Source organism: Tremella mesenterica (assembly GCF_000271645.1).
Source record: "Tremella mesenterica DSM 1558 unplaced genomic scaffold TREMEscaffold_1, whole genome shotgun sequence".
Classification (NCBI taxonomy): domain Eukaryota; kingdom Fungi; phylum Basidiomycota; class Tremellomycetes; order Tremellales; family Tremellaceae; genus Tremella; species Tremella mesenterica.
The window spans coordinates 5,750,548-5,773,066 of record NW_006711225.1 but is presented as its reverse complement, the minus strand read 5'-3'; the positions used below and the strand labels follow the sequence as shown (position 1 = coordinate 5,773,066).

General features: G+C 46.7%; 9 protein-coding genes across 9 annotated transcripts; 4 read left to right on the top strand and 5 right to left on the bottom strand.

Moving 5' to 3' along the window:
- Positions 1 to 283: 283 nt before the first annotated feature.
- TREMEDRAFT_67469 (uncharacterized protein) lies at positions 284 to 2,860 on the top strand (the record flags this gene model as incomplete). Its single annotated transcript, XM_007001907.1, has 9 exons — positions 284 to 331; positions 378 to 450; positions 492 to 724; positions 772 to 834; positions 918 to 1,457; positions 1,547 to 2,038; positions 2,122 to 2,515; positions 2,546 to 2,547; positions 2,651 to 2,860. The coding sequence occupies 9 exons, from the start codon at positions 284 to 286 to the stop codon at positions 2,858 to 2,860; spliced, it is 2,055 nt and encodes a 684-aa protein (XP_007001969.1).
- Positions 2,861 to 2,866: 6 nt separating this feature from the next.
- On the bottom strand, positions 2,867 to 7,369 carry TREMEDRAFT_71015 (uncharacterized protein). Its single transcript, XM_007002034.1, has 12 exons — positions 7,327 to 7,369; positions 7,082 to 7,279; positions 6,618 to 6,816; positions 6,437 to 6,575; positions 6,014 to 6,390; positions 5,532 to 5,811; positions 5,227 to 5,421; positions 4,480 to 5,180; positions 4,072 to 4,285; positions 3,818 to 3,905; positions 3,126 to 3,646; positions 2,867 to 2,947 (listed from the first exon to the last, which is right to left on the bottom strand). The coding sequence occupies exons 1-12, from the start codon at positions 7,346 to 7,348 to the stop codon at positions 2,900 to 2,902; spliced, it is 2,982 nt and encodes a 993-aa protein (XP_007002096.1). The 5' UTR covers positions 7,349 to 7,369; the 3' UTR covers positions 2,867 to 2,899.
- Positions 7,370 to 7,548: 179 nt separating this feature from the next.
- TREMEDRAFT_59808 (uncharacterized protein) lies at positions 7,549 to 8,526 on the top strand (the record flags this gene model as incomplete). The annotated part of the gene is made up of 2 exons (XM_007001760.1): positions 7,549 to 8,464; positions 8,507 to 8,526. The coding sequence occupies 2 exons, from the start codon at positions 7,549 to 7,551 to the stop codon at positions 8,524 to 8,526; spliced, it is 936 nt and encodes a 311-aa protein (XP_007001822.1).
- Positions 8,527 to 9,274: 748 nt separating this feature from the next.
- TREMEDRAFT_59807 (uncharacterized protein) lies at positions 9,275 to 9,893 on the bottom strand (the record flags this gene model as incomplete). Its single annotated transcript, XM_007001759.1, has 3 exons — positions 9,275 to 9,277; positions 9,361 to 9,744; positions 9,876 to 9,893. The coding sequence occupies 3 exons, from the start codon at positions 9,891 to 9,893 to the stop codon at positions 9,275 to 9,277; spliced, it is 405 nt and encodes a 134-aa protein (XP_007001821.1).
- Positions 9,894 to 10,055: 162 nt separating this feature from the next.
- On the top strand, positions 10,056 to 11,974 carry TREMEDRAFT_37437 (uncharacterized protein). Its single transcript, XM_007000840.1, has 10 exons — positions 10,056 to 10,084; positions 10,509 to 10,623; positions 10,754 to 10,859; positions 10,907 to 10,943; positions 11,009 to 11,121; positions 11,189 to 11,306; positions 11,356 to 11,400; positions 11,447 to 11,561; positions 11,662 to 11,778; positions 11,823 to 11,974. Exons 1-10 carry the CDS (start codon positions 10,066 to 10,068, stop codon positions 11,836 to 11,838), a joined length of 801 nt encoding a protein of 266 aa, XP_007000902.1. The 5' UTR covers positions 10,056 to 10,065; the 3' UTR covers positions 11,839 to 11,974.
- An 819-nt stretch (positions 11,975 to 12,793) lies between these two features.
- Positions 12,794 to 15,524, top strand: TREMEDRAFT_71013 (uncharacterized protein; the record flags this gene model as incomplete). The annotated part of the gene is made up of 10 exons (XM_007002033.1): positions 12,794 to 12,817; positions 12,865 to 12,923; positions 13,035 to 13,183; positions 13,228 to 13,328; positions 13,372 to 13,421; positions 13,670 to 13,766; positions 13,811 to 14,198; positions 14,247 to 14,641; positions 14,756 to 14,962; positions 15,163 to 15,524. The coding sequence occupies 10 exons, from the start codon at positions 12,794 to 12,796 to the stop codon at positions 15,316 to 15,318; spliced, it is 1,626 nt and encodes a 541-aa protein (XP_007002095.1). The 3' UTR covers positions 15,319 to 15,524.
- TREMEDRAFT_37432 (uncharacterized protein) lies at positions 15,491 to 18,080 on the bottom strand (the record flags this gene model as incomplete). Its single annotated transcript, XM_007000839.1, has 6 exons — positions 15,491 to 15,771; positions 16,148 to 16,210; positions 16,612 to 16,865; positions 17,115 to 17,236; positions 17,523 to 17,782; positions 18,035 to 18,080. The coding sequence occupies 6 exons, from the start codon at positions 18,078 to 18,080 to the stop codon at positions 15,572 to 15,574; spliced, it is 945 nt and encodes a 314-aa protein (XP_007000901.1). The 3' UTR covers positions 15,491 to 15,571.
- A 618-nt stretch (positions 18,081 to 18,698) lies between these two features.
- On the bottom strand, positions 18,699 to 19,741 carry TREMEDRAFT_59804 (uncharacterized protein; the record flags this gene model as incomplete). The annotated part of the gene is made up of 4 exons (XM_007001758.1): positions 18,699 to 18,771; positions 19,114 to 19,325; positions 19,619 to 19,637; positions 19,695 to 19,741. 4 exons carry the CDS (start codon positions 19,739 to 19,741, stop codon positions 18,699 to 18,701), a joined length of 351 nt encoding a protein of 116 aa, XP_007001820.1.
- A 462-nt stretch (positions 19,742 to 20,203) lies between these two features.
- On the bottom strand, positions 20,204 to 22,341 carry TREMEDRAFT_26610 (uncharacterized protein; the record flags this gene model as incomplete). The annotated part of the gene is made up of 12 exons (XM_007000715.1): positions 20,204 to 20,333; positions 20,479 to 20,591; positions 20,635 to 20,860; positions 20,965 to 21,121; positions 21,203 to 21,302; positions 21,348 to 21,412; positions 21,455 to 21,530; positions 21,577 to 21,651; positions 21,697 to 21,858; positions 21,903 to 22,005; positions 22,129 to 22,207; positions 22,254 to 22,341. Coding segments are annotated over 12 exons (1,374 nt in total), but the record flags the coding sequence as incomplete, so codon positions are not given.
- Between the last annotated feature and the right edge of the window lie 178 nt (positions 22,342 to 22,519).

The window sequence follows — 22,519 nt, the reverse complement described above, 5'->3', positions numbered from 1 at the left end:
TGAGGCTGACAAAGAGGCAGGGGTTATGACTAACATTCTCATGAATACCTCAATGATCTTGCCATTGCAAGAAGAATGCTGACAAGCGTCCACCATCTTTGATAGTCAATTGAGCATCATGTACGCGTAGAGTCCGTGCATGTACAGGAATGAATACCCGTCGGTGCCACATGCCACAAGCACCAGCAGCGGCATCGAAATCCACTTTCCTTGTCATGTCCGACAGTTCAAAGTTTACAAAGATATACTACCTGATCATTGTCCCTCTTCTTTCACTTTGAACATGCCCAAATCTGCAAAGAGAAAGCGTGAGAAAGCTGCCGACTTCACAGTACGTACCCGTGGCTGTCATTGACTTCTCGCTGACCCCACCGTAGAAAGCAAAGTTCAAGCTCGGCAAGGGAAAGAAACAACCTACCAATGCTACAGACACTTCATTTAAAGCGAGATGTGCGTACCTTCGTAGATGTCTGAGTAGCGCTAACGAGAAGCTATCGCACTCCCTGGACAGGCCTCGATATCACGTGCGCTCGTCGATGGAGATTCTGACGAGCCTCGTACATCCTTAGGACTAGGGCTCGACGACGTTCTCGCTCGACTGCGACACCCCAATGCCGGAGTGAGGAAAGATTCATTGGCAAGTATCAAAGATCTTCTGGTATCAGAGCCTACGCGGGAAGTTGGAAAAATCCTAAGAGGTCTTGGAGTGGTGATCTCGGATGAGGTTAGTACAGATGTGTCCCTATAGTAAGAAGGAAACTCATGTGACAGGACACTGCTGTACGAAAAACACTTTTAGGATTATTTGCTTGGTATCTGCCTCTGATTCCTGAAGTGAGTTCACTCGTTTCCCTCTCACACTTCCTCACTATCAAATTTTACTAAAGATGTAGAGAGCCGAAAAGGTTGACGATTAGGAAACTCTCTCTCCTCATCTTCCCTTGCTTCTTCTTCAGACCTCATCAGCTCTCTCTCATATCTTCCCTGAAATCCGTATCACAGGCTGTCAACTCGTTTCACTTCTTCTGGACCACATCCCATCACATGTTATCGGCTCGTGGCCTTTTTCAAGCTCAGGGACCAATGTACTCGAAGGTCTTCGACTTGCCGCTGGTCTGGGGGGAGAAACGGGATCTAACAGTTCCATCCGATTAACCCCTGGTGCCAAATTGGTCACCCTTAGAACTCTTTTGTCTTTCGTTCAGAAAGCTCTCACACCTCATGACTCGAATGAGATAGGGAATATATCTTCTGCGTGGCTTGATGAGCCATTGCGAAGCCGGAAAGGCAAGGAAAAGGCCATAGGGGATTTCCCCTTGTTCCATCTGGGCGAGGTGGGACATATCGCTGGGACATGTGTTTGGTGTTTGGACGTCGTACCAGCGTCAGAGTGGGAGCTCGGTCGTATGGCAATGGACGTTCCTTCTGATGACGTTGCCGTGGTATCGTCACTTTCTGTGAGTAATCTAGTTGAACTCTTCATTCTACACTTGCTCCCATGCCAAGAGCTCATCTCTTTGTGCTCGAGCATCGAGCTTACTTCTAGGCTTTATACATCCAAGTTCAACCTCTGTTACAAACCACTTTTCTCGAAGCTGCCCCTCAAGCATTCTCACCTTCCACCACCTCCCTTACGCCTGTGGGAAGTCTCGAACAATCTCTTGACCTATGTCTCGTATCCGCCTCAATGACCCACGTACTCGCTCGAGCTATCTTCTCACACAACTCCCCTGCTCCGTTAAAAGTCACAGAGGGCGTGATAGACTTCATCAAACGAATGACTCCTTATTTCCCTTTCAAACCTTTTCATTCCGGCACGACTAAAGACAATGACGCGCATTTCCAATTATCTCTAACATACGCGTCGTTGGTGATGTTATTAGCACCCAAACCTCCTCTTCTACGTCTGAAAGGAAGACGTGAAGGTGAAGGACGGAAAGAAGCCGTGGAAGAGGCTTGGAATACAATGACAAAACAAATACGAAAAGGGAGATCTGAAGCGCTGGACGAAGTCGCCGAATGGGTGATTGATTGTCTTGTAAGTGCACTTCCCCATTCATCCTTCTCAATCTACATAGTTTCTTCCTGTTGAAATCCTTCTTGAGTGGAGCTAAGTCATAGGCACCTCGACAAGACCTCCTTCAACCCCTTCTCACACCTTCATCATATTCTTCCTTACTTCCTATAATCTGGTCCCTTCTCATCCTTCCTCCCACTTCTTCCGATATCCCCAATCTTGTCGGTACAGCCCTTCTAAAACATTTACAAAGGGTATCATCATCCAGTCCTATTCGGACTAAAGGTGATAACTTCTTATTCCATCTTACGAAAGTACACGAACCACCTTATCCCATACTTCCATTTTACTTCCCACTGGACTCCCCTCTCAGGCCATTGATGAGAACGTGGGTAGAAAGTCTTCCCAAGGTTTTATGGGAACTGGGGACGAAGGATGATATTGCCACAAGGGGAATAGTGACGTTTCTGCTTGAGATGGGCTTGAAGGGTCAAGGGAGTCAATCAGAGGAATCGCTCTTCTCTCAAGAAGTAAGTACCGCTCCCTCAACTATCATTCGCGCTTACCGATCTGCCCATCTTTTGTCGTGATTCAATATAGGATCGAATACCGAAATATCAGTGCTGATATCAGTCTTTTAATACCATCTCTTCCAAACTCGGCCCATTCTTCCACTTGCAACATCCAACTAAAGGTTCCATCCCCGGTCCATGGTCAAAGTTGCCAAACACTACGGCAAAACTCGCTTGGGACATGGCGACCACGTGGATTGAATGGGATACTTCTAGGACACTTCAAAGTGCCATGAACCGAGCTGTGGAAGAGAAGAAGCATGTAGCATAATCAATGCAAACGGATATGCTATGCATAATTTGGGCCAAACTATCCTAGTAAATCGGCATTACCCGAAGCGCTGATAGCGATGATTGTCTGAATGTCAGCACGCCTGTGTCCCAAGCTCCTGAGACCTCTCCTAGCAACTGTCCATCGCTCTACGTCTGGAGACATACGACCGAGGGGAAACATGGATGAGTATACTAGAGGAATTGTCTCGGATGACGATGAGACTGAATGAATTGATGAATGCAATAGGAAAACTCGAACCCACCTCATCTTCCAAATACTTGCTAACGGCAATACTATCACTCAAACCTTTTCTTCTCCTAGTTTTCAACATCAAATCCCTAGCTAAACTCTGTCCTGTAGCAGGTTCCAAAGGTCTTAATTGTATACTTGTATCTGTCGGATCACCAGGTACCACTTGCCAATGATCAAAAGACATTTGACAAAATGCTTGTCCCATAGTTGCCGTACGTAAATCCGTTTCGAAACCATTAGCGTCTAAAACAGGTATCGAAGCTTTGACAGTATATAATGGTGATCCAGGTTTTGGCATATCACGAGTGACATGACCTCTTCGACGTGATAAAACGGTATAAACTGCTGCTACGCAATCTGCAGGAGCTTGAACTTCGACGTAATAAACTGGTTCGAGTAATCGAGGAGTTGCTAGAAGAAAAGAAGAATAACAAACGCGACGAGCTGTTGGGATTATTTGACCACCACCTCGATATATAGGTTCGGGTGCGAGGGTGGCGTCGAGAATACGGAATTTTACCCCGCGGATGGCTATAGATCAGCGGGGGTTGTAAGTTCGTGTTGCTAACTTGTACTTTGGGGTTATGTCATTAGTCTCCCAAGTGGAAAAGAGAGACACAGGAGAGAAGGAAATGTGGTGGGTTAGAGGTAGTAATGATTTGACGATAGAGAAGAGAAGAGAGAGGGGGGGGAAGGACTGACGTTCATCACACAAAGGTCCTTCTCTCGTTCCCCATTGAAAACCTTGCTTGACACTTTCTCGTACACTACTTAACAGTCTCGTGTCGACCTATGAATTAGCTCATGCGAAGATTTCCCCATAGAGATGTATTCATATATGAGATAATTTTTGAACACCCTGGGAAGCAAATGCTTATTCAGGCAGAAAAAAAGGCCATATTGATGGAAGAAGAAATTGGTCATTCGACACGAGAGGAATGGAAACCGAGACTCACCTCCGAAGGCAAAGTATCATTTATCAATACGTTCGGACCATTATCTTCTGGTCCGAATGCCCAAATATTTCGTGATGCCAACAGATCCCATTGATAATTCGATTCAAAGAACTTGCCACGTTCTTTGTTAGACATACGCATTGTGACTTTACCAGATTCTATGTCATTGGCTATACCTGTTTCTAATGGTTCTGATATCATTGTGATTTTGTTTCTTCCCATCAGCTTCTCTCCACTGAATGACCAGCTGTCACAAATGATAGTCAAGCATAACTTCCGACCATCATTTGTGTCACAATCGCACGCCGCTTTCCTCGAGAGGCATGGGTAACCGCCTGATGACACGATGACAGGGAGAGTAAGACTTAGGCTACGAAAGAAAGGACATGTAACAAATAGTACACTCACTTCTTATTAGGCGTCTCCGCATAACATTTCAACGCACTAGTCTCCACTACCGTCTCGCAGAATTTGGTGACTGGATCCGAAACCTTGATCTCGATTTCACTAAATAATTTCCTCAGATCATGTAGCACACAATCCAGATATAACTCTCCCGTCCCTAATATAACATGTTCCCCTGATTCTTCCACTTTAGTCACTACTAACGGATAAGCCTTGTTGACCTTTCTCAACCCATCTAACATCTTTGGTAATTCGGAAGGTGATATAGGTTCCACGGCAACTTTTAATACTGATTGAGTGATGTGTTTTATAGGTCTGAATATATACAAATCGTCTTCTATGGAAGGAGATACGATCGTTGCTGTTTTCGTAATGGAAGCATCCACACCTGATATCAAAACTAATGAACCGGCAGGAGCGGAATCGATATCGACGGTGTATCTTGATTCGTCTAATGCCAACGCGTCAACAGTAGCAGAAACCATATCTTCTTCATCTTCCAGACTGTAGCTTTCTCCTAGGACTTTGACCGTTTGACCGCGACGGATGGTACCGCTCATCACTCGACCAAAGGCGCGGAATTCTTGAGCATCGGAAGTGTGATACAGTTTGGTGACGTGGATCACGGTGGGACCTTGAGGATCACATTTGATCATAGAGTCGGCGATATCGGTACCCATAGGTCCGGTATATGTATGTCGAATCTTTATCATCAGCCTCGCTATGCACATCATGTTACAGCTGACGCACCTTATCTTCAGCACTGTCCACGGGAGAAGGAAGGAAACGGGTGATCATATCAACAAGTCCTGTCGATGGACCGAAGAAAGCCTCAAGAACGACTTTAAGTAAAGGTCGAACATCCATCTTGTATGCTGATGGTCGGAGTGTGATACGAAGGTCGGCGAGGGTTTCTTTGAGTGTTTCGGCATCTTCTGAGAGAACCTGAGAGTCAGCGAGGCTCGCATTACACTCAAGCTTCCACAAGATGCAGCATGGTCTGATGGATTTGAAAGCCAAGGTGAGACTTGACATGTAGTGATGGGAGAACGCACCTGAGTGTACAACTTGTATAATGGCTCCAGGATGAAATGCACGAATGATCTCTTGCTTTCCACGTCGGCAGGTTTTCTCGTGAATTTGCGTCTTTCAGGATCGAAGTAGATGTTACCCCACAACCGCATGGCAAAATCATCCACATTGAAAGACCCGAACGTGTCTGCGTACATCGAGGCAAATGTCCGAAGTGTGAAACACCAAGCCATTTGAGTGGAGGCGAATGCGACGTTACCTCGTTCGGGTGAGAGGCGGAGGGAAGGGTCGGGATCTATTGAGCTGAGGAAATCAGCTAAGGACAGAATCACAAAATTACCTTTGTCAACACGAGTGTGAGAAGAGTGAGGGGTACACAAACAAGGTGTGTGAGAATGGAAGAGGGGCGACGACGTATCGATCATAAAGATCCCAACAGAGAAATCCCCGGGAGCCGGGGGGACGGGAGAAGAGAGGGGAATCAGAGTACAAGGGAGAAACCCACGCTATCATCGAGTTCACCTCCTCTATGGTATGTTTTATCTTGAAGAAGGCTTCTGACGGTGGTAATCTCAATTCCAATATCAATCTATCCATCTTATTCACCACCAAAACCATCTTCAATTTCTCCTGCAAAGCATGTCTAATGACCTGTTCCGTGCCGTGCATCACTCCTTCCACCACATCCACCACCAACACAACCCCATCTACCAACCGTGCCACAGACCCTATCTCATCGACGAAATTGACATGACCGGGTGTGTCGATAATATTTATCAAAGATGATTTGCCCCGAGAATCTTGGAGAACGAGTGACATGGGAGCGGAACGAATAGATATGCCTCTTTGTCGGGCCAGTGTATGGGTGTCAGTATAACGTGTCTTTGACATCAGCCAAATCAGTCAACGGTCTAGAACGAGAGCTTACAGGTGTATCGACGTCCCATGTAAGTTGATGAGTTTCAAAAACTAGCATATCCAGAAGAGAAGTCTTGCCATGATGTATATGTCCAGCCACCGTGACATTACGTATCATAGAAGGGTAATTCATGAGATCTATCATGAAACTTTTCTCTCAGCTTTTCGCTTTAAATTTACTAGCAACTCACCTTTTGTCAAAACGAGTCGTAGGAAGTCCTTTTTCTTGAACGGTAAAACTCCGTATTTTGATAGGCGCCACGATAGGTTCTGTCAATGGTTGCAGATCTTCCTCTTGAACCATGGTCTCAACGTCCGGACCGTACGTCTCTTCCGCTGTGGCATAGTATTTTTTGTCTTCGTGTAGGATGACTTGGTTTCCTGCCGTACCTCGAAAATCAGCATTTGAACGACCATCAGTGACCTCCCAGCACAACCCCGTCTGGGTATTCACTCGCAAGTTGCAGGCGTTCACCTTTCACCTGATCTCGACCGCGGGCCAATTTGTCACCCAGGAGCCTTGCAAAACCAATATACACTTGTATACCCCTATCGTATGGTCCAGAAAATCATCAAACTCCTCTTGAGCGCGTCTCAGTGCTGACGAGCTGAACATTTCGAGAAGCATGAGAAAAAGGTCGACCAAATTACTCACCATCCACACCATGCAAAGTCATCTCCATCCCACCATCCTCATCCATCGGCTCATCCTCGTCCAAACCCTCTAGAGGAGCATACCCAGCTCCTGTCGATGGCCCCGGTACGGACGCAGCTGCCGGGGCAGAAGGTTCAAAGTCGAGTTCATCGTCGTCCTCGTCTGACCCGAGGTCTGCACCGATATAATTCCCGAACTCTTTCCTCTGTCAGCTGAATCATAAGGAAACGAGGTGTTGTACTGACCGTCATAGTCTTCTGTCGACATCTTGAGCCGAGTGGAAGTGGGTTTGTGGAGATGCACCAAAGTTGAGTGGTGAGACTTTAACTTTGGCTGAGAACCAAAGATATTCATGAATTTGTTTCATTTTATCCCGAAATCACTGATTGCTAACTTAAAGGTGGAAACGAACGGAAAAGACTTGACGGTGAGATCTTCAACTTATTGCGCATACTGCAAAGCCTAACATGCGTCCTATCGCCCAGGTCAGCTCTCTTAGGAGATTTCAGACAGTACTCGTCAGACAACCCCGGAAACTGCATTCCTCCCCATCAATCTACCAAGAGTCTACACCCACACCTGTTCCTTCTCCAACTGCTGCGAATCTGCCCTCAGCCGACACCCCTTCATCCTCAAGCGCCGATCTGATCGATCTCCCATCTGCAGAAGGACGTCAACGATTACTACCAGATTTAAGCTCATATCAACCTCTCCAAGTTTCGCGAGGCGCTCGCTTGGACCTCAGACATTCGACGAGATCTTCGGGAAGAAATTTGAATCGTGTTGGACCTTCCCATGACGCCAAGGCGGAGAATATGATGAAGAGTGAGAACGATGGACGAAGAAGGAGATCGGATATCAAGAAGTCGATGCAGAAGGTACAGTCTGACAATCTGATAGACGGAGAAGGACCATCGAAAGGAGTATCCTTAAGGGATAGTGGTCAATCCGAGGATGGGAGGGAGATTGATGAAGGGGATAAAAACCTTGATCGTTCGAGGTCAAAACGAGGGGGTCGGAAGATGAATCTTGGGGAGGGACGTGTGAGTATGGACATCATATCTGGGGATACACCATCTTCGACCAAACTTGAGCAGGGTAAGGACCAGAAACAGGAGCGACGACGAGGAGCAGAGAAAGTGGGGAATCAAGGAAAGAAACGAGAGAAGAGAGAATGGACCGGACGAGAAAACAAACCTCGACGACAGACCGGCAGTGAACAGAAGAGCACTCCAGACGTGGTGGGCGAGAAAAAGTTGATTCTGACTGAAGAACAAAGGTTTTTCGAGTTGTTTGGGAAGACGAGTTTGATCAGTCCTGTGAGGAGAGTTTCGAAGGATGCGGAGAAGAATGATTGGGCCAAGGGTATGGAGCCTGCTGAAGGTAAGTTTTTGTCGTGCTTCGTCGTGACTCTTCCTCTTCCAGCTGGAATGTATCTTACGTAGTTTTCAGTAAAGCCTCACCTACGTAGCGATTACCCTTTCGATTGTTGTAGGGGCTGACAGCACTCATAATTCTATGGATTTGGGTAAGAAGGATCAAGAAGAGAAATGAGAAGACGACATATAGTGATATTCACTAACTCGTAGCTCGCCGAGTGGAACATCTCCGTCTTGCAGGATATTACGATTCCCGTCTTCCCTCTCTTACGCCTCCATCTCCCCTCCAGGCACCTGTCCAGCGAGCGAATTCGAGTATCGCATGGAGTCTAGCGCTCAACCATACAATCTCCGCTCGCCGAGTAGAGTCTGCCCAGGAGGTCGTTTCCGGGTACCTACAATAGCTACTATCCCAAGTAGCTTACATAACATGCACGATTCACCTGAACACCCAGACTGTTTCGAGACAGATGTATACATACAAATATGACTAGACAAATTGCAGTGTTTATTCTCCCTGATCTGGCTCTTGTTCTTGCTCTTCAACACCTTCCATCTCCCCCTCTGCTGCCTCGGCCCCTTCCTCTGTATAAGTCTCATTAGGGACTGGAGCATCGAATGGATCAGCAGGTGCTTGCGGAGTTGCTTGGCGTTGACGAGCGTAAAGATGTTCCAGATGGATAGAGCGAGGTGGAGGAAGAGCGGAAGGTCGGAGTGCTGGTGAGGGAGGAGAAGGGGGACGTTTTGCACCCTGTTGTCAACGACATCTTTCAGACCTACCCATTTATAACTCATTCTTTCGTTTGAAAGAGTCTCACTTGACATCATTCTATTTTCGCAATACTTCTAGCTCAGAGAGGTGGACAAAGAGGAAAAGGGGCTCTTGATATGGAAACTCACAGCCATTCCAGGCGGAACTTCCTTCCTGACCTGACTCTCAACAACCTCATCCAATCCCAGCTCATCCCACTTCTCCCTTCCAAGTCCAGTCTGTACCATACTCACCCCTAACTTTTCTCCCTTCTCCTTTACAGTATCCAGTAAATTCCCCACTCCATGTCGTGTAGGTTTCGACACGCTGACAGGACGACCAAAAGGATAACTCGGATGAAGTGCAGAAGGTAACGTCTCATCTGCGTCTAATCGTGGAGGTTCAAGATGTGGGGGAATAGGAAGAGGTTCGTCGTACCCTGGCATGACCGCCCATCCTGTTTCTGGATCTGGGTCGAAGAAGAGAGAACGAAGATGAGGTGAGGTGAAGTGAATAGAGGTGAAACGTGCGTCCTCCGACTCAGCGCTGTTCAGTGAAGAGGATGACGCATGATGCAGCATACAGCAAGAAAATCATCTTTTCCTGCTTTATCATCCCAGAGAGACTAGAGATGTGCTCAGTTGAAAGGGATCATAGAACTCACTGTTAAGCTGGTGGTCATGTCATTTGCAAAAGTGTTTGTCGATCGTCGCGTCTAAAGTCCACTCCTTCGATCCCAGAATTTCCGCCACATTATCAGCGGATACATTAACGCCGAGTCTCTCCGTCCGATACTGTTCCACTTGAACCCCCACACTGGTCTTTCCATCTGTCTACAGTAACACAACTCAATCATGTCCGACCCCAACGACGGTATGTCTCAATCCGCCTATCCAATTTCCTCCTCTCTTTCTTCGTTCTCGCTTCTCAGCATCTCTCGAGCACTATCGGCCCGGCTTTCAGCTCGAGTTTACGATTCCCACTGAAGTATCTCTCCACGGCACGCGTTTGAAAGTTTTCTCCATCTCTTCACTGGGTCCCTCATTTCCGCATCTCTCACAACGCGCATGGTCTTCGATACGGCTTATCATCATTAAATCTTGTCCCTCTTTTACTGTCGCCTATTGTCCGGGTTATCTTGTCGACTTGCGTCTTCACGCTTCGCTTCAGACAGTTCGGTGCGACGTGTATCCGTCTAACTCCGGCCCGCGTGTCTCAAAACACCCCAGGCCGGCCCCATCCGGTTTTTTCGACTGACGATACCCCTTTCGGTATGCGATTACGACTGACACCAAAGTATGGCAGAACGGTACAGCCGATCGAGATGCATCACCCCAGAGGAGAGAAGATGATCGTGAGGTCAGGAGGGATCGTTCCAGGTCTCCAGCTAGGAATGGAAATGGGGCTCCTCGGTGTGTCTTTCGAGTGTTCCTCGTCATTTCTTCCGATAATTCATTTCCATACGATGATCTCCTTGTACGGTCATGCTGTCAGGCGTCAAACTGCCCTGATTATTGCGGATGTGCCGAACTGACGCAACAGGGAAGAAGCAGTACCCCTCAATACCGGTAACAACTTGCACGTGAGTGGCTTGGCCCGTGGCGTGGATATTGGTATCCTCGAAGATTTCTTTGGCAAAGTTGGCAAAGCAAGTCATTTCTTCATGTTACAGAGAAACAAGATTGATGTCAAAAGGTCTACAAGGCACAGATCATGATGGACCCCCACACTCGTGAGTTGTCGCCCTCCTTGCTCGACTTGGTGATTCCAACAAGCTTCGTGGCTCACATCGTACAGAAGAGACTCGTGGTTTTGGTTTCGTCAAAATGGAAAACAACGACGATGCTCAAGCTTGCATCGATCAGTTGAGCGGTACCATGCTCGAAGGCAAGACCATCACAGTGTCACACGTCAGTTCCATCCCGTTCCTTTATCTCTACAAACTTGGATGTGGTGATCCGATCGCTGACGATTCAGGCTCGCCGTGGTCGCGCTCGTACTCCCACTCCCGGACAATACCAAGGTGTCAAGGGAGATCGCGTGACGCGTCCTGGCGGAGACCGTTATCGTTACCCCGGCTCATATGGCCGTGAAGGTTTGTCATCGCATGATCATCGACTGAGAACCAACTGTTAATATATCAGAAAGGCCATATGTTCCTCGAGCCGATGATCAGCGTTACGTTCGTCGTAGGTATCTACGCTTAGCATATAATATCCTCAATCTGATCTTCAGCCGACGACCGTCGTTATGACGATAGACGGTATGACGACCGTCGTCGTGACGATTATCGTGAACGTCGTGATTATCGTGAAAGGGATGGGTACGATGACCGTAGACGCGATGACCGGTGAGTCATGGTTTCTATCGTTGACTCCGACCCGTTCCTCTCCAGAGGAAGAAGTCACATAATCCGGTTGAGGGCAGGAGGCATTGACGGCAATTGACAGGTATTATAGTCGAGACACGTATGACCGTCGCGACGAACGACCTAGGTTTGATGACAGACCTCCGCGTGATGATCGGCCTGCCCGAATCGACGATAGGCCTGCGCGATATGAAGAGAGGTATGTTTCTGTCATTTCACAAAAGATTCAGAGCTGAACCGTAGGCCTTCGCGATACTGAGCGTTGGCTCTTGGACCCGTGTGCTGTGGCTGTGAACCAGTATCAAGTCGTTTATCCAACCTCAATGGCACATAGTGCTACCAAAAGTTATTTGACTGCGATGTACCCGAACGGATGTACCCGAATGCGCAAAGTGACCGTCGTGAGCAGGCTGACAGGAGGCATGTCACTGCTAACTATACCACTTAAATATGTGCAATGTTGCCTGACACCCAAGCTCAAACCCCGGAAAGGTTTTGGGCACTTTAATCTAACGGAGGGCCAAGACGCAAAAATGGAGATGCGGCGAATCGAACGCCGATTACAGACAGACGTGAATGCGAAGTCCGTGTACTAGCCATTATACTACATCCCCTATTCGTTAGAGTTTAAACCAATTAAAAATCATAATTAATCCGATTACAATGCATTCCATCTGCTTTACCGTTTCCTTGTGTGTAGGTGAAAACATCTCAAACGCTTGTCCACTACTGGCAAACAACATATGTACATGACGATACGGTTTCCTAGCCAAACCGATCCGGTACCGTTCTTGCTTCTATGGCGGGTACAAGTATGCACGGGACATGTCATCTCGCGAGGTGTCAATCAGTGTTGACATTCAGTCTGACAATTGTGCCCAGCAATATTTATCCGGCTCTGTTGGCAGTTGTGTAACCGGTCCCGGTTAGTGGTTGGTGACATCGTTGACATCACATTGCCGATCACAAACGAGAGAACCCAGCAAGTGATCACATGTGACTCGTAAGACGTCATCTCCTCCTACTCGCTACTGTACTCGCTACTCATACTGTGCTCGGCAGTCGGCAGGACGAGAAGATGTGGAGCCCTCGTCTACCATTTCTACACTTTGACTCGCATCAAAGACTTTATCTTTCACACCTTCCACGACACATTCACACGATATAACGATATAACTGCTTGATTAACTAACTTTCGTTCGTCTCTAGACAAGATGGGATTCACTGTCTATGGGGCAGTATGTTATTCACTTACAGGGGAGAGACGAAAGGCTGATATGTCAAGCCGATAGGTTGGACTTCTGTCGCTTTGGCTATCTTGGCCTCGATGGGAGGGTTCATTTTGTAAGTTTCATCACTTTGCCCTCCCATCTCATCACTAACCTGTTTCAATTCCTCATCTCATTGATTTCCCCTCCTCCCTTTCTCTGTCTTACCTCGGTGACTGACCGACAGCGGATACGATACCGGTCAAATATCTGATATTCTCCTTATACCCGACTTTTTACAACGCTTCGGACAACAAGGTCCTGATGGTACATACGCATTCAGTAACGTTCGAGAAGGACTTATCGTTGGTATGCTTTCCATTGGTACTCTCATCGGTAAGCTTGTATTTACTTGACCTCAAAACGCTCCTGACATATAGGTGGTTTGGCAGGAAGTTATATCTCTAATTGGACGGGTAGAAGAAGAGCCATGAGTGCCTTTTGTGTGATCTTCTCCGTAGGGGTCTTGATACAGATTACGGTGAGGCTCGGGTGCCAAAGATGGGTAAACGAGCTGATGATAGGCTTTTTCGTCTTGGGTACAAATCATGATGGGTCGGTTCATTGCCGGATGGTAAGTCGTTACTTGCCTCTCACACCCATTCCAGTTTCCTCATCTCGAACAAGTTTCTCCCTCTTGGCCTGCTTTATAGTAGTTGTTGATTCTTCTTGTCGCGCATTTCGCCAGCCTGGCCAGTGTGAATTCCTGCGATTGTATCATGGCGAGCCTATCCTATCGGGCAGATCCCCACAGCATGCCTACTTTTTCGATCACCTTCCAACTCCCCTTCATCTTCGTCGACTTCCACCGCTTACATTCAGGGGTGTAGGTGCTCTCTCGTCCGCCGTCCCAGTCTTTGTCTCTGAGACTGGTCCAAAGGAGATACGAGGTTCACTAGTGGCATTCTATCAGCTACAGGTAAGCGACATCCCTCAACATGTTCAGCCCCCTGACCTATCCAGATCACCTTCGGTATCCTCACCGCCTACTGCTTCTCCATCGCTGCTCGTCCCATCAAGTCTCATGGCGGGGCATGGCGCACCGTCATCGGTCTCGGCTGGATATGGGCTCTGATCCTCGGTATCGGTATCCTCTTCATGCCCGAATCCCCTCGATGGCTGATCCAACGTGGCATGTACAACGACGCTCGCAAGTCTCTTGCCCGAGTCCGTGGGGTTGCTGCCGACTCCAACCACGTACAATATGCCTTCAACGAGATCGCCACAGATATCAAGAAGGACGAAGCCTCAGGTAAAGGTACATGGCTCGAGTGTTTCGTTGGAAAAAGGGGAATACCCAAATTGGCCTACCGAACCTACCTCCTGATGATGTTGCAGGCTTTACAACAGCGTAGGTCCTGCATATGATGAACTCTCCGAGAGCTGTGCTCATTGGTAGTGACGGGCGCCAACGCTTTCTTTTACTTCGGTTCATCTATTTTCATATCTGTAGGGCTCCAGGACAGCTTTGTGACGCAGATAATACTTGGGGCCGTCAACTTCATCTGTACTTTCCTTGGAATTTACGTGATGGAGCGATTTGGACGGAGGTGGCCCCTTATTGTCGGGGCATTATGGCAGAGCGCTTGGCTATTTGCGTTTGCGGCTGTGGGGGTGACACAGGATACAAACACGAAAGCCACGGGTAGCTTCTTGATCGCAGCTGCGTGTATGTTCATCCTCGGGTATGCCAGCACATGGGCGCCAGGGATCTGGATTTTGACTGGGGAAACCTTCCCTACCCGAACTCGACAGAAGCAAGCAGGATTGGCCGTGGCGTCGAACTGGACATGGGTGAGTACGGGCATCCCACTTCCTCTCTAATCCGCATGCCTCATTCAATCTTTGCAGTCGAAACGAAACCGTTCGCTGGGTGATCGAATCGTCGGAAGGAGGCTGACATAACAGAATTTCCTTCTTGCATTCTTCACCCCTTTCATTGTCTCTTCGATCAACTTAGCTTATGGGTTTATCTTCGCTGGTTGTAATCTTTTCGGCGCTCTATTCGTCTATCTGTTCTTGTACGAATCGTCCGGTCTTTCTTTGGAGCACGTGAATGTCATGTACGGAACTCCTGGGCTCAAGGCGTGGCATAGTGCGGAATGGAAACCTGAAGTGAGTGGTTTGTTTTCTTTTACCCATGTCATCATTCACTAGAGACATGATTGTGCCATTGGAACCATTCTCCATTGACGTTTTCGACTGTATATGATTTCTTTTGAATACTATCAACTGCTCTCAAGTCGATATCACCTCAAAGTGTGCTTCTTGTGCGGGTAGAATAGTGTAATATCCGACATCGTGCTGACAAACAGGACTTTTCATCCCGCAGATCCGAATGGGAAGATTCGAAAAGCTCTACAGGCCAACTGGAAAATACAGCTCCAAGACAGGACTCGGAAGAAACTATGCGGGAGCTTCATCGTAATTCTTACGGGGGAGTGCCCAAACCGGTTGTATCGAGGGTATGACACTATAGCACTTCGAACATGACCCTAAGATCACACCAACAGGCACGCTTATATCAATGAAGAAGATTTATATAGTGTAGCGATGACAGCGGTTTCTGTCGATATCAGTGTGCAAAGTCAAGGGTGAAAAATGATCAGTAAGAAATGGAATTCACAATGTAGCCATAATAACAAGAAGGAAAATATGCATTGTAATTGTGTATCCGACAAATGTTCTTGACGATCTTCTTAGATGTTCTCACTTCGTGATGACTCAATGAACGCCGTTCACTTGAACGTTATGCTTGTTACTCCGAAGTTCTCTTCTGTGCGTATTCTCTACTTTCGACTCAGATGTGGGGGTGGAAGAAGTGGTGCGGGGTGTGTATGTCTGGTCAGAGATAGGGACGGGGAACCAATGATTGGGGTTGAAGGCATATGCGTCAGGGGAGACTTTGATAGATAGATGAAGTACTGAGGAGTAAGCGAGAATTCATTGATGGGCTCGTGTTTCATATACACGTCCATCATAGAATTTTGGATCGAGGATAAATCATGGCAGATCTCAACTATGAACCACCAAAGAGCGAGAGACAGAAGGGTATATTTGATATGGGACATCCCCGTTTTGACATGTTTACCTTTCGTTGGGACAATCGTCACATGTGGTCACAATCAGTGTGGGCAGGAGAGAGAAGAAGGATGAGGGATGAAGGGGAGTGTGCATCTGACGACGAAAAAGATGACGTAAGATCGTAAGGAGGAAGTGTTTGTATTCGCAAGAGGAAGGATTCAGATTGGCATTTGCCGAATGATGAGGAGAAGACGAAGGTAGAAGATTTGGACGTACGGATAGTAGCGGAGAATATTAAGAACGCTCCATAACCAGTAAGGATATGCCACCATCCATGACCTATTCGTTAACTTTTTATCAAATCTCTACCATGTCCGTATTTTCCCAACTACACAGGTCCCTCCGGTATCACTTTCAACCAACAAAATCAATAGTCGCTCTTTCCTTGTGAAGTGGCCGTTACAAAACTATGAAGAAAGAGTAGCGGGTCGTATGGCGCAGATAAGGCCCATCCGTATTGCCCGTTTGGCTTTATGCCAAAGCCACGTCCGTCCACCGTGAAACTCCTACAGCTGGAAAGTGATTCGCACTTCTCACTTCTCACTTCGTACACGTGAGGTAATAGGGATGAGACAGAAAACAAGAGGGAATGGAAGGTCATGAGGGATAAAAGAGTCAGAAAAGACAAGAAGAAGAACGACCTGGCAAATGGAGAAATTCGTCCAGAAAATGAAACCCACCTTCTAACAAAAAACCATATACACCCATATACCCTCTAATCTTCCTCAACTGCACACAAAATATGTTATCCACATTCCACACCCCAAACCCCAAAGCGAAAACGGCCGAACCGACAAGCATCGTTCGTGTGACAAAAGGTCTGGTATGGTGATCAGAAGGTAAACGTCGAATGAGTGAGACGGAACGGAAAAGAGTAGTGAAGAGTATGGATGCGAATGCTATTTCGTGATAGATGGGATTTGGAAGGTAAATACTGGATTGTGAGGATGAAAATCTTCACATGATGTTTACGACATCCAACAACTTGGCAGGAATAAACGGATAGTTTGAAACGAAATGTATGAAGTGATGTGAAGGGTAGTGCTGTGTTGAGAGTTGACACCTGGTTCGAAGTCTATTGACGTGAAGGTGGACAAGAGGGAGTGAAAGAGAATTTATGAAGATGGATAGAAAGGGAGGTAGTGCGGCGGAAGGAGACAAGAGTGAAGAATAAACCACTTACTAGGAAAAAGTAACAAAGAAGTCCCAAGCGAGCATGAACAGAGGTCCCCATAACCCGAATCGTGGTTTGAAAGAAGGGAGTGTGTCTAATGATAAATACGCAGCGTAGGACACTACGTATATCTGGGTGTCAGGTTTGTCCACGAGTTGTTTCCTTTACACGTTATCCTCATTCGACCTCTTTCACCCATCCTAGCACAATTCCATACAAGGTCTGCAGTCATATCAACAGGAAACAAAGATGAAGGGCGGGTATAAAGACAGAGTATGACGGAAGAGCGAGACATTCTAAGACACAGGATCAGATCAGATCAAGAAGTAAAAACGCCCTCAGAAATCCCAATCTACAAATGGTGAGATAAAATGGTTCCTTCACGATAGGAAGAAGATAGGAACCACCTCAACTCACCATAGGTAACTCATCCATCAATTGCCACTCCCATCTTAGACTCATATGAAAACCAAAACTTCCCAAACCTATCAACGACAAACCCAAATAACATGCCAAATATCTATTCTTTAAACCTCCATTATAAGCCACCCAAGCACCGTATAAACCCAATAAAACAGTAGGAAGGTTAGTTAACGTATTGACGAATTCAGCAACGTATGGAGTGACAGAATAATTCAATTCACACCAATCTATTGTGGATGTATGTTTTCCTAACCCTTTGAAAATGAGCATACGTCATCGATGAGATATCTATCTTGCCATTGGCCCATACCCCACCTACTGTGGGGAGGTGTCCATGATGTACTTCAGATGATGCGTAAAGAAGCCGAGGTGATCCATAGTCTTTTCAGTGGGTCGGGAGTATGAGAGATAAGTGCCAGGAAGGGGTGGACGAGAAGAAAAGAGAGGAAGAAAGGGGAGAAGGAGAAGAGGGAGTTTGAGTAAAGAGAGAAAATGAAGAAACTTACACCCTTCTTGTAATTGATCACCTCTGAGAGAATCGAACGCCCCCATACTTCCCACGCCTCTGAACGACCACTTCTCGAGATGTAGATAATATGATACCGAGTGGATGTAAAAGTGACAAACAACAACAAGTGCCGAACTCCAGTAAGTGGGTGAAAACGGGACCTGATCGACCGGCTCAAGACTTGACTCTATCCTTTTTCTTGTCTTAATTTTTGAGTTCCGCTTTATTTCCGGCTTCGGCTATACTACGTACTTTTACCGGTATGTGGGACAGACCAATGATATGATAGAAGATGGATTATATATTACTACAGGTCAAGATGAAGACATGTGATATGGACAGTCGAACCAAGTGATGAGATGCCGTTATAGATGCATGTCGGTTTGTATGACAAAGCCGCAGGCCGAGATGACCGTAGGCCGCATGGCCGCACAGTCATCCCGAACGCACGTCCACCCCGCAATCGGCTATCGGCATTCGGCAAGCAAGCAAGCAAAAAGTCAGGAACGTGACAGTGGCATACGTCTGTGCGTCACATCTTGACCGTATGAGGGTATTCAGATTACGAGTGACCTAGACAACAAGACAGACAAAGTACATATACACAAGAAATATTAATATGATTAGAGGATGATACAAGATGGCACAATCAAACGATCAGACTATCCACGTTGGGCGAGAACTTGAGCGGCGTGTTCTTTCGCTTTGGGGGATGCGTGGGGGTTGCTCAATGTCCTGACTGTCAGTATCTGAATCATTATGTGGGTACATGAAAAGGGTAGATGTCAGCCGTCTGGATGGGACGTGCAACAAAGTCCCCGAAAACAAGTAGATTGAAAGAGACGCCAGGTATCCCTCCTCCGTACTCTGCAATTTTGGATTGGGTCAAATCACGCAGTGACGATAGGAAAGCAATGGAAGACATGACCGTATCAAGCTCGGTAAAAGTCATTTGGGAAGTGACCTAGCCGCAAGGGATTACGTGAGGTTAGATACAGGACAAAAAGGTATGACCAGGATGGAAAAGATAGAAACAGGATAGAAAAGATAAAGGGTAAATTAAAAAAAATCACTCACGCCTTATATCCCCCCAATACCCTTCTCTCTTTTGCCTCATCCTCCCTCTTCTTATCTTCCTCACCTTCAGACTCTCCCTCCGCGGGAAACTTGGGTTTATCATCCGACCTCAAATGATGGGCATGCGGATGATGATGATCCGGTCTTTTTTCGACTATCACACCATGTGATTCAAGTTTATCTTCAGCTTTATCTTTTGCCGGATCACCTGTCTAAGTAATCAGCATTGGTTTTATGTTGTCTCCCCGGAACCCCCTCTTCTTCTCCATCATCCGCGTCTAATACGTCATTTCCAACACCTCACACCTGTTCCCCCCATTGTTGAATTTCGCAAAAGGTCTCATAGGCTATCCCCGGGGGGATGTTAAATTCTTTCCTTCTTTCTCTACTCCTTCTTTCCAAGCTCGTCGTCTTCCGCTGATATCTGGGGAGACCCGCCCCCTGACTGTCTTTCAACGGTCAGAAACCTTTGAGAAGCTTGGAGGACACGGTGAAGAGAACTCACATGAGGATTATGTAAAGTCCTATTGCTCAGCGATCCATCAATTTCCCCAGGACGGCCAGGAACATCGGAAACTCACGCTTTGTATCCTCCCAATTGACGATTTTGATTCTTCCCAGTTGTCATTTTACTTTCTTTTCTCACTTGGAATGATATAGGAATAAGTCTTAAGATAAAGATATGTGTGCAAGATGTACAAGAGTGGATGTAAGTGGTTTGAGGAAGAATAAATGGGGGATGGGGGGATAAAGTGATTGAAAGTATTGAGGTTTGGGTGGCAAGTCAAGCAGTTTTGAAAGGACGTCATAGGTTGTGGGTGATCGGTGATCGACATGACGTCGATGCGTCCCCAAATCCCCCATCCCCATCAGTCAGGTGCGTCATACTCCTCTCATACTTGGTGGGTCTTGACGTCTTTCAATACGAGCATCACGTCTGGTTGGCTGTATCCTGTAGTATGCGAGTGACATTTATCATACGACAACTCTCCCAAGTCATGCCAGTGGGCCAGTGAGAAAGTCGAATGCGTAGATATGTCATGTGCATGCTACTCTATACAACATTGTCTCCTTCCTCCGACACACCAGACTAACCAATCACTCCCATCTCGTATTGCCCTCTTCTTACAACATTCTCCGAAATGAGTTTATTTGACAATGTCTGGAGCGAGGATGCCAGGTGATCTAAAGCTTTATATCGATCTCTCTCTGCTGCACCGCTATACATAAACATATTGATCTTTCACCGTGGACTACCCGGCATGACAAGCCACATGACATCCTATGCTGACGTCTCAAGCTCGTCGGTACGGGTACGAGTGAAAGTAGTGAGAGTCACAGAGAACAAGAAGAGATGTCACCCACAATCGATCCAATATCAATAACCCATTCACTTGATCAATCTTCCCTTTTATCCGTCCATCCAAAACCAACCCCACCACCAAAGCTTCCGCCTCTTCTTTGGTAACGTTCAACACCTTTGTCATCAGTCACCATCATGTTATCCCAGAAAACACTCACTTTGCTCAAATACTCAAGCTCCATCCTCGTATACGGTTTAATGAGATCAATTATGTATTGCGTTCTCAGTGATTTGAGAAGTTCGTCGATGAATTGCCTGATAAAAGGGTCACTAGTAATCGTCGCTCTGTTGGCTTTGAGGATACGTTCAGCCGCTTGAACATCGCGGGCTTGGTAAGCTGAAACGAGGGATGTCATAGCGGTAATTTGGGGATCATTTCGATATCTGCCATCAGCATCATTCCTCCTAATCTGTCAGAAGCCTGAGGACGTCTAGCAATTGACCCAGATTCGCTGCGAAGGACCGGTGAGTGAATGACGAGGACGTACGGTTTCGTTTCCTGTGAATCAAACGGGTTGATCTCACTCCCCATCAGCATATAAGTGAGAACTAGGTATTTTAGGACTTGTATACGTTGAGGTGAGCCGGACTCGTCGTATTGTCGAAAAGACTCGAACAAATCTGTCGACGCCTTGTCCCATGCTTCTGCAAAAATCAGCGTGCCGTCTCACATACTGTCTCTTATAACCCCATGCCAAGGTAACACAATTTCATATGAACACTCACTTTCCATCATCCACATCTTCCCGCCACACTCTCTGATGACGCCCATGATTCTAGGATGCGGGATGGCATTCTTGACCTTCATCGAGGCGGAATAGATTTCCTAGCTACTTCAGCTCGTTTCCATTCGTAATCCATCAGAACCCACCTTGAGCTTGCGTGATTCCTTCAAATCACTGTACATCTGAATTTCTATGGCATATAGTTCCAGCACTTCTCATCAGTCATGTGATCATCGAGTCATTTTGTACCCACAAAGCGATCCTTTGGTCTGATCTTCTGAGCTGGTACCGGCAGCGGGCATACAGGCATCATGTAATTGCCTCAAGATCTATTCGTCAGACAACTGCAACACTCTCGATAAACTCCGAGCTTACAGGTTGTAAACGATCATATTCTTTCCGATCCAACCATAACTTTGCCAACTTCAGATTTGACTTGGTTGATAGTCTCTGATTCAAATCAGACCTGTCACGAGTTTGGACGATATGGCTCACCTCATTCTTCGCTTCATCACACGCTATCCGTGTTGCCTCATAGAACTCTTCTAATGTGTCCAAGGGCACTTGAGGCGATATGGCAGCATGTTTCCCCTCTCCACCTACGTAGTCAAGGATATTATTGATAGACTTCTCCGCGTAATTCCTAGTGACGTTGCTCTACAAATCAGCGAGATATACTGGTGAAGGCAGAATTGAGGCACTTTGGTGTACGATAATAATTCGCGGTATGTCTTTAGGGCTTCTTCAGGTCGATTAAGGTGAAGATAATTCATTTTTGTCATTTGTTTCAAAGCCTTGAAACCCCTATTGAATCAGCCTCTCACCTACCTCTGTACGAACCACCTGAAAGTCTGAAAGTCCTACAAAACAGGTCGATATGAGACTAGAAGGGAAGGAATGGAATGAGATAAGCATGCATTCACTCACCATTCTCCCTTCTCGGATTGATCATTCACAATAGTTCTGAAAGCTTTTAGAGCACCTTCCGCGTTGTCCTCTTTCAGAGCTGCATGAGTCAGCCAGTTTCGTTGCCAACAAAGACAAGAGCTCACACTTGGCTTTATAGTATTGATTCTCCACATCGTCCGCCTCATCAGCCATACCATCGTCATCATCATCATAGTCAAATTCGTAGTCCTGACATAAGTTTCGTCAAACACCTCACATTGTCTTTGTCTGAATGTTGAAGATTGTTCGAGCGTGCGTTGGAGAGCTGTAACAGCGAAGTATTAACTAACCTCATCCGCATCCTCTACCGCATCCTGCAAAATATCAGCCAGGACCTTTGAATCTTGTTGCATAACGAAATTGTCCAGAC

Coding starts and splice junctions, on each gene's coding strand:
- TREMEDRAFT_37437 (XM_007000840.1), top strand. Junction 10,944..11,008: donor CATGATGGACCCCCACACTC/GTGAGTTGTCGC, acceptor CACATCGTACAG/AAGAGACTCGTGGTTTTGGT. Junction 11,122..11,188: donor AGACCATCACAGTGTCACAC/GTCAGTTCCATC, acceptor CTGACGATTCAG/GCTCGCCGTGGTCGCGCTCG.
- TREMEDRAFT_71015 (XM_007002034.1), bottom strand. CDS start 7,348: ATGTCGACAGAAGACTATGACG. Junction 7,280..7,326: donor GTCGACAGAAGACTATGACG/GTCAGTACAACA, acceptor GACAGAGGAAAG/AGTTCGGGAATTATATCGGT. Junction 5,422..5,531: donor TATACAAGTTGTACACTCAG/GTGCGTTCTCCC, acceptor GCTGACTCTCAG/GTTCTCTCAGAAGATGCCGA.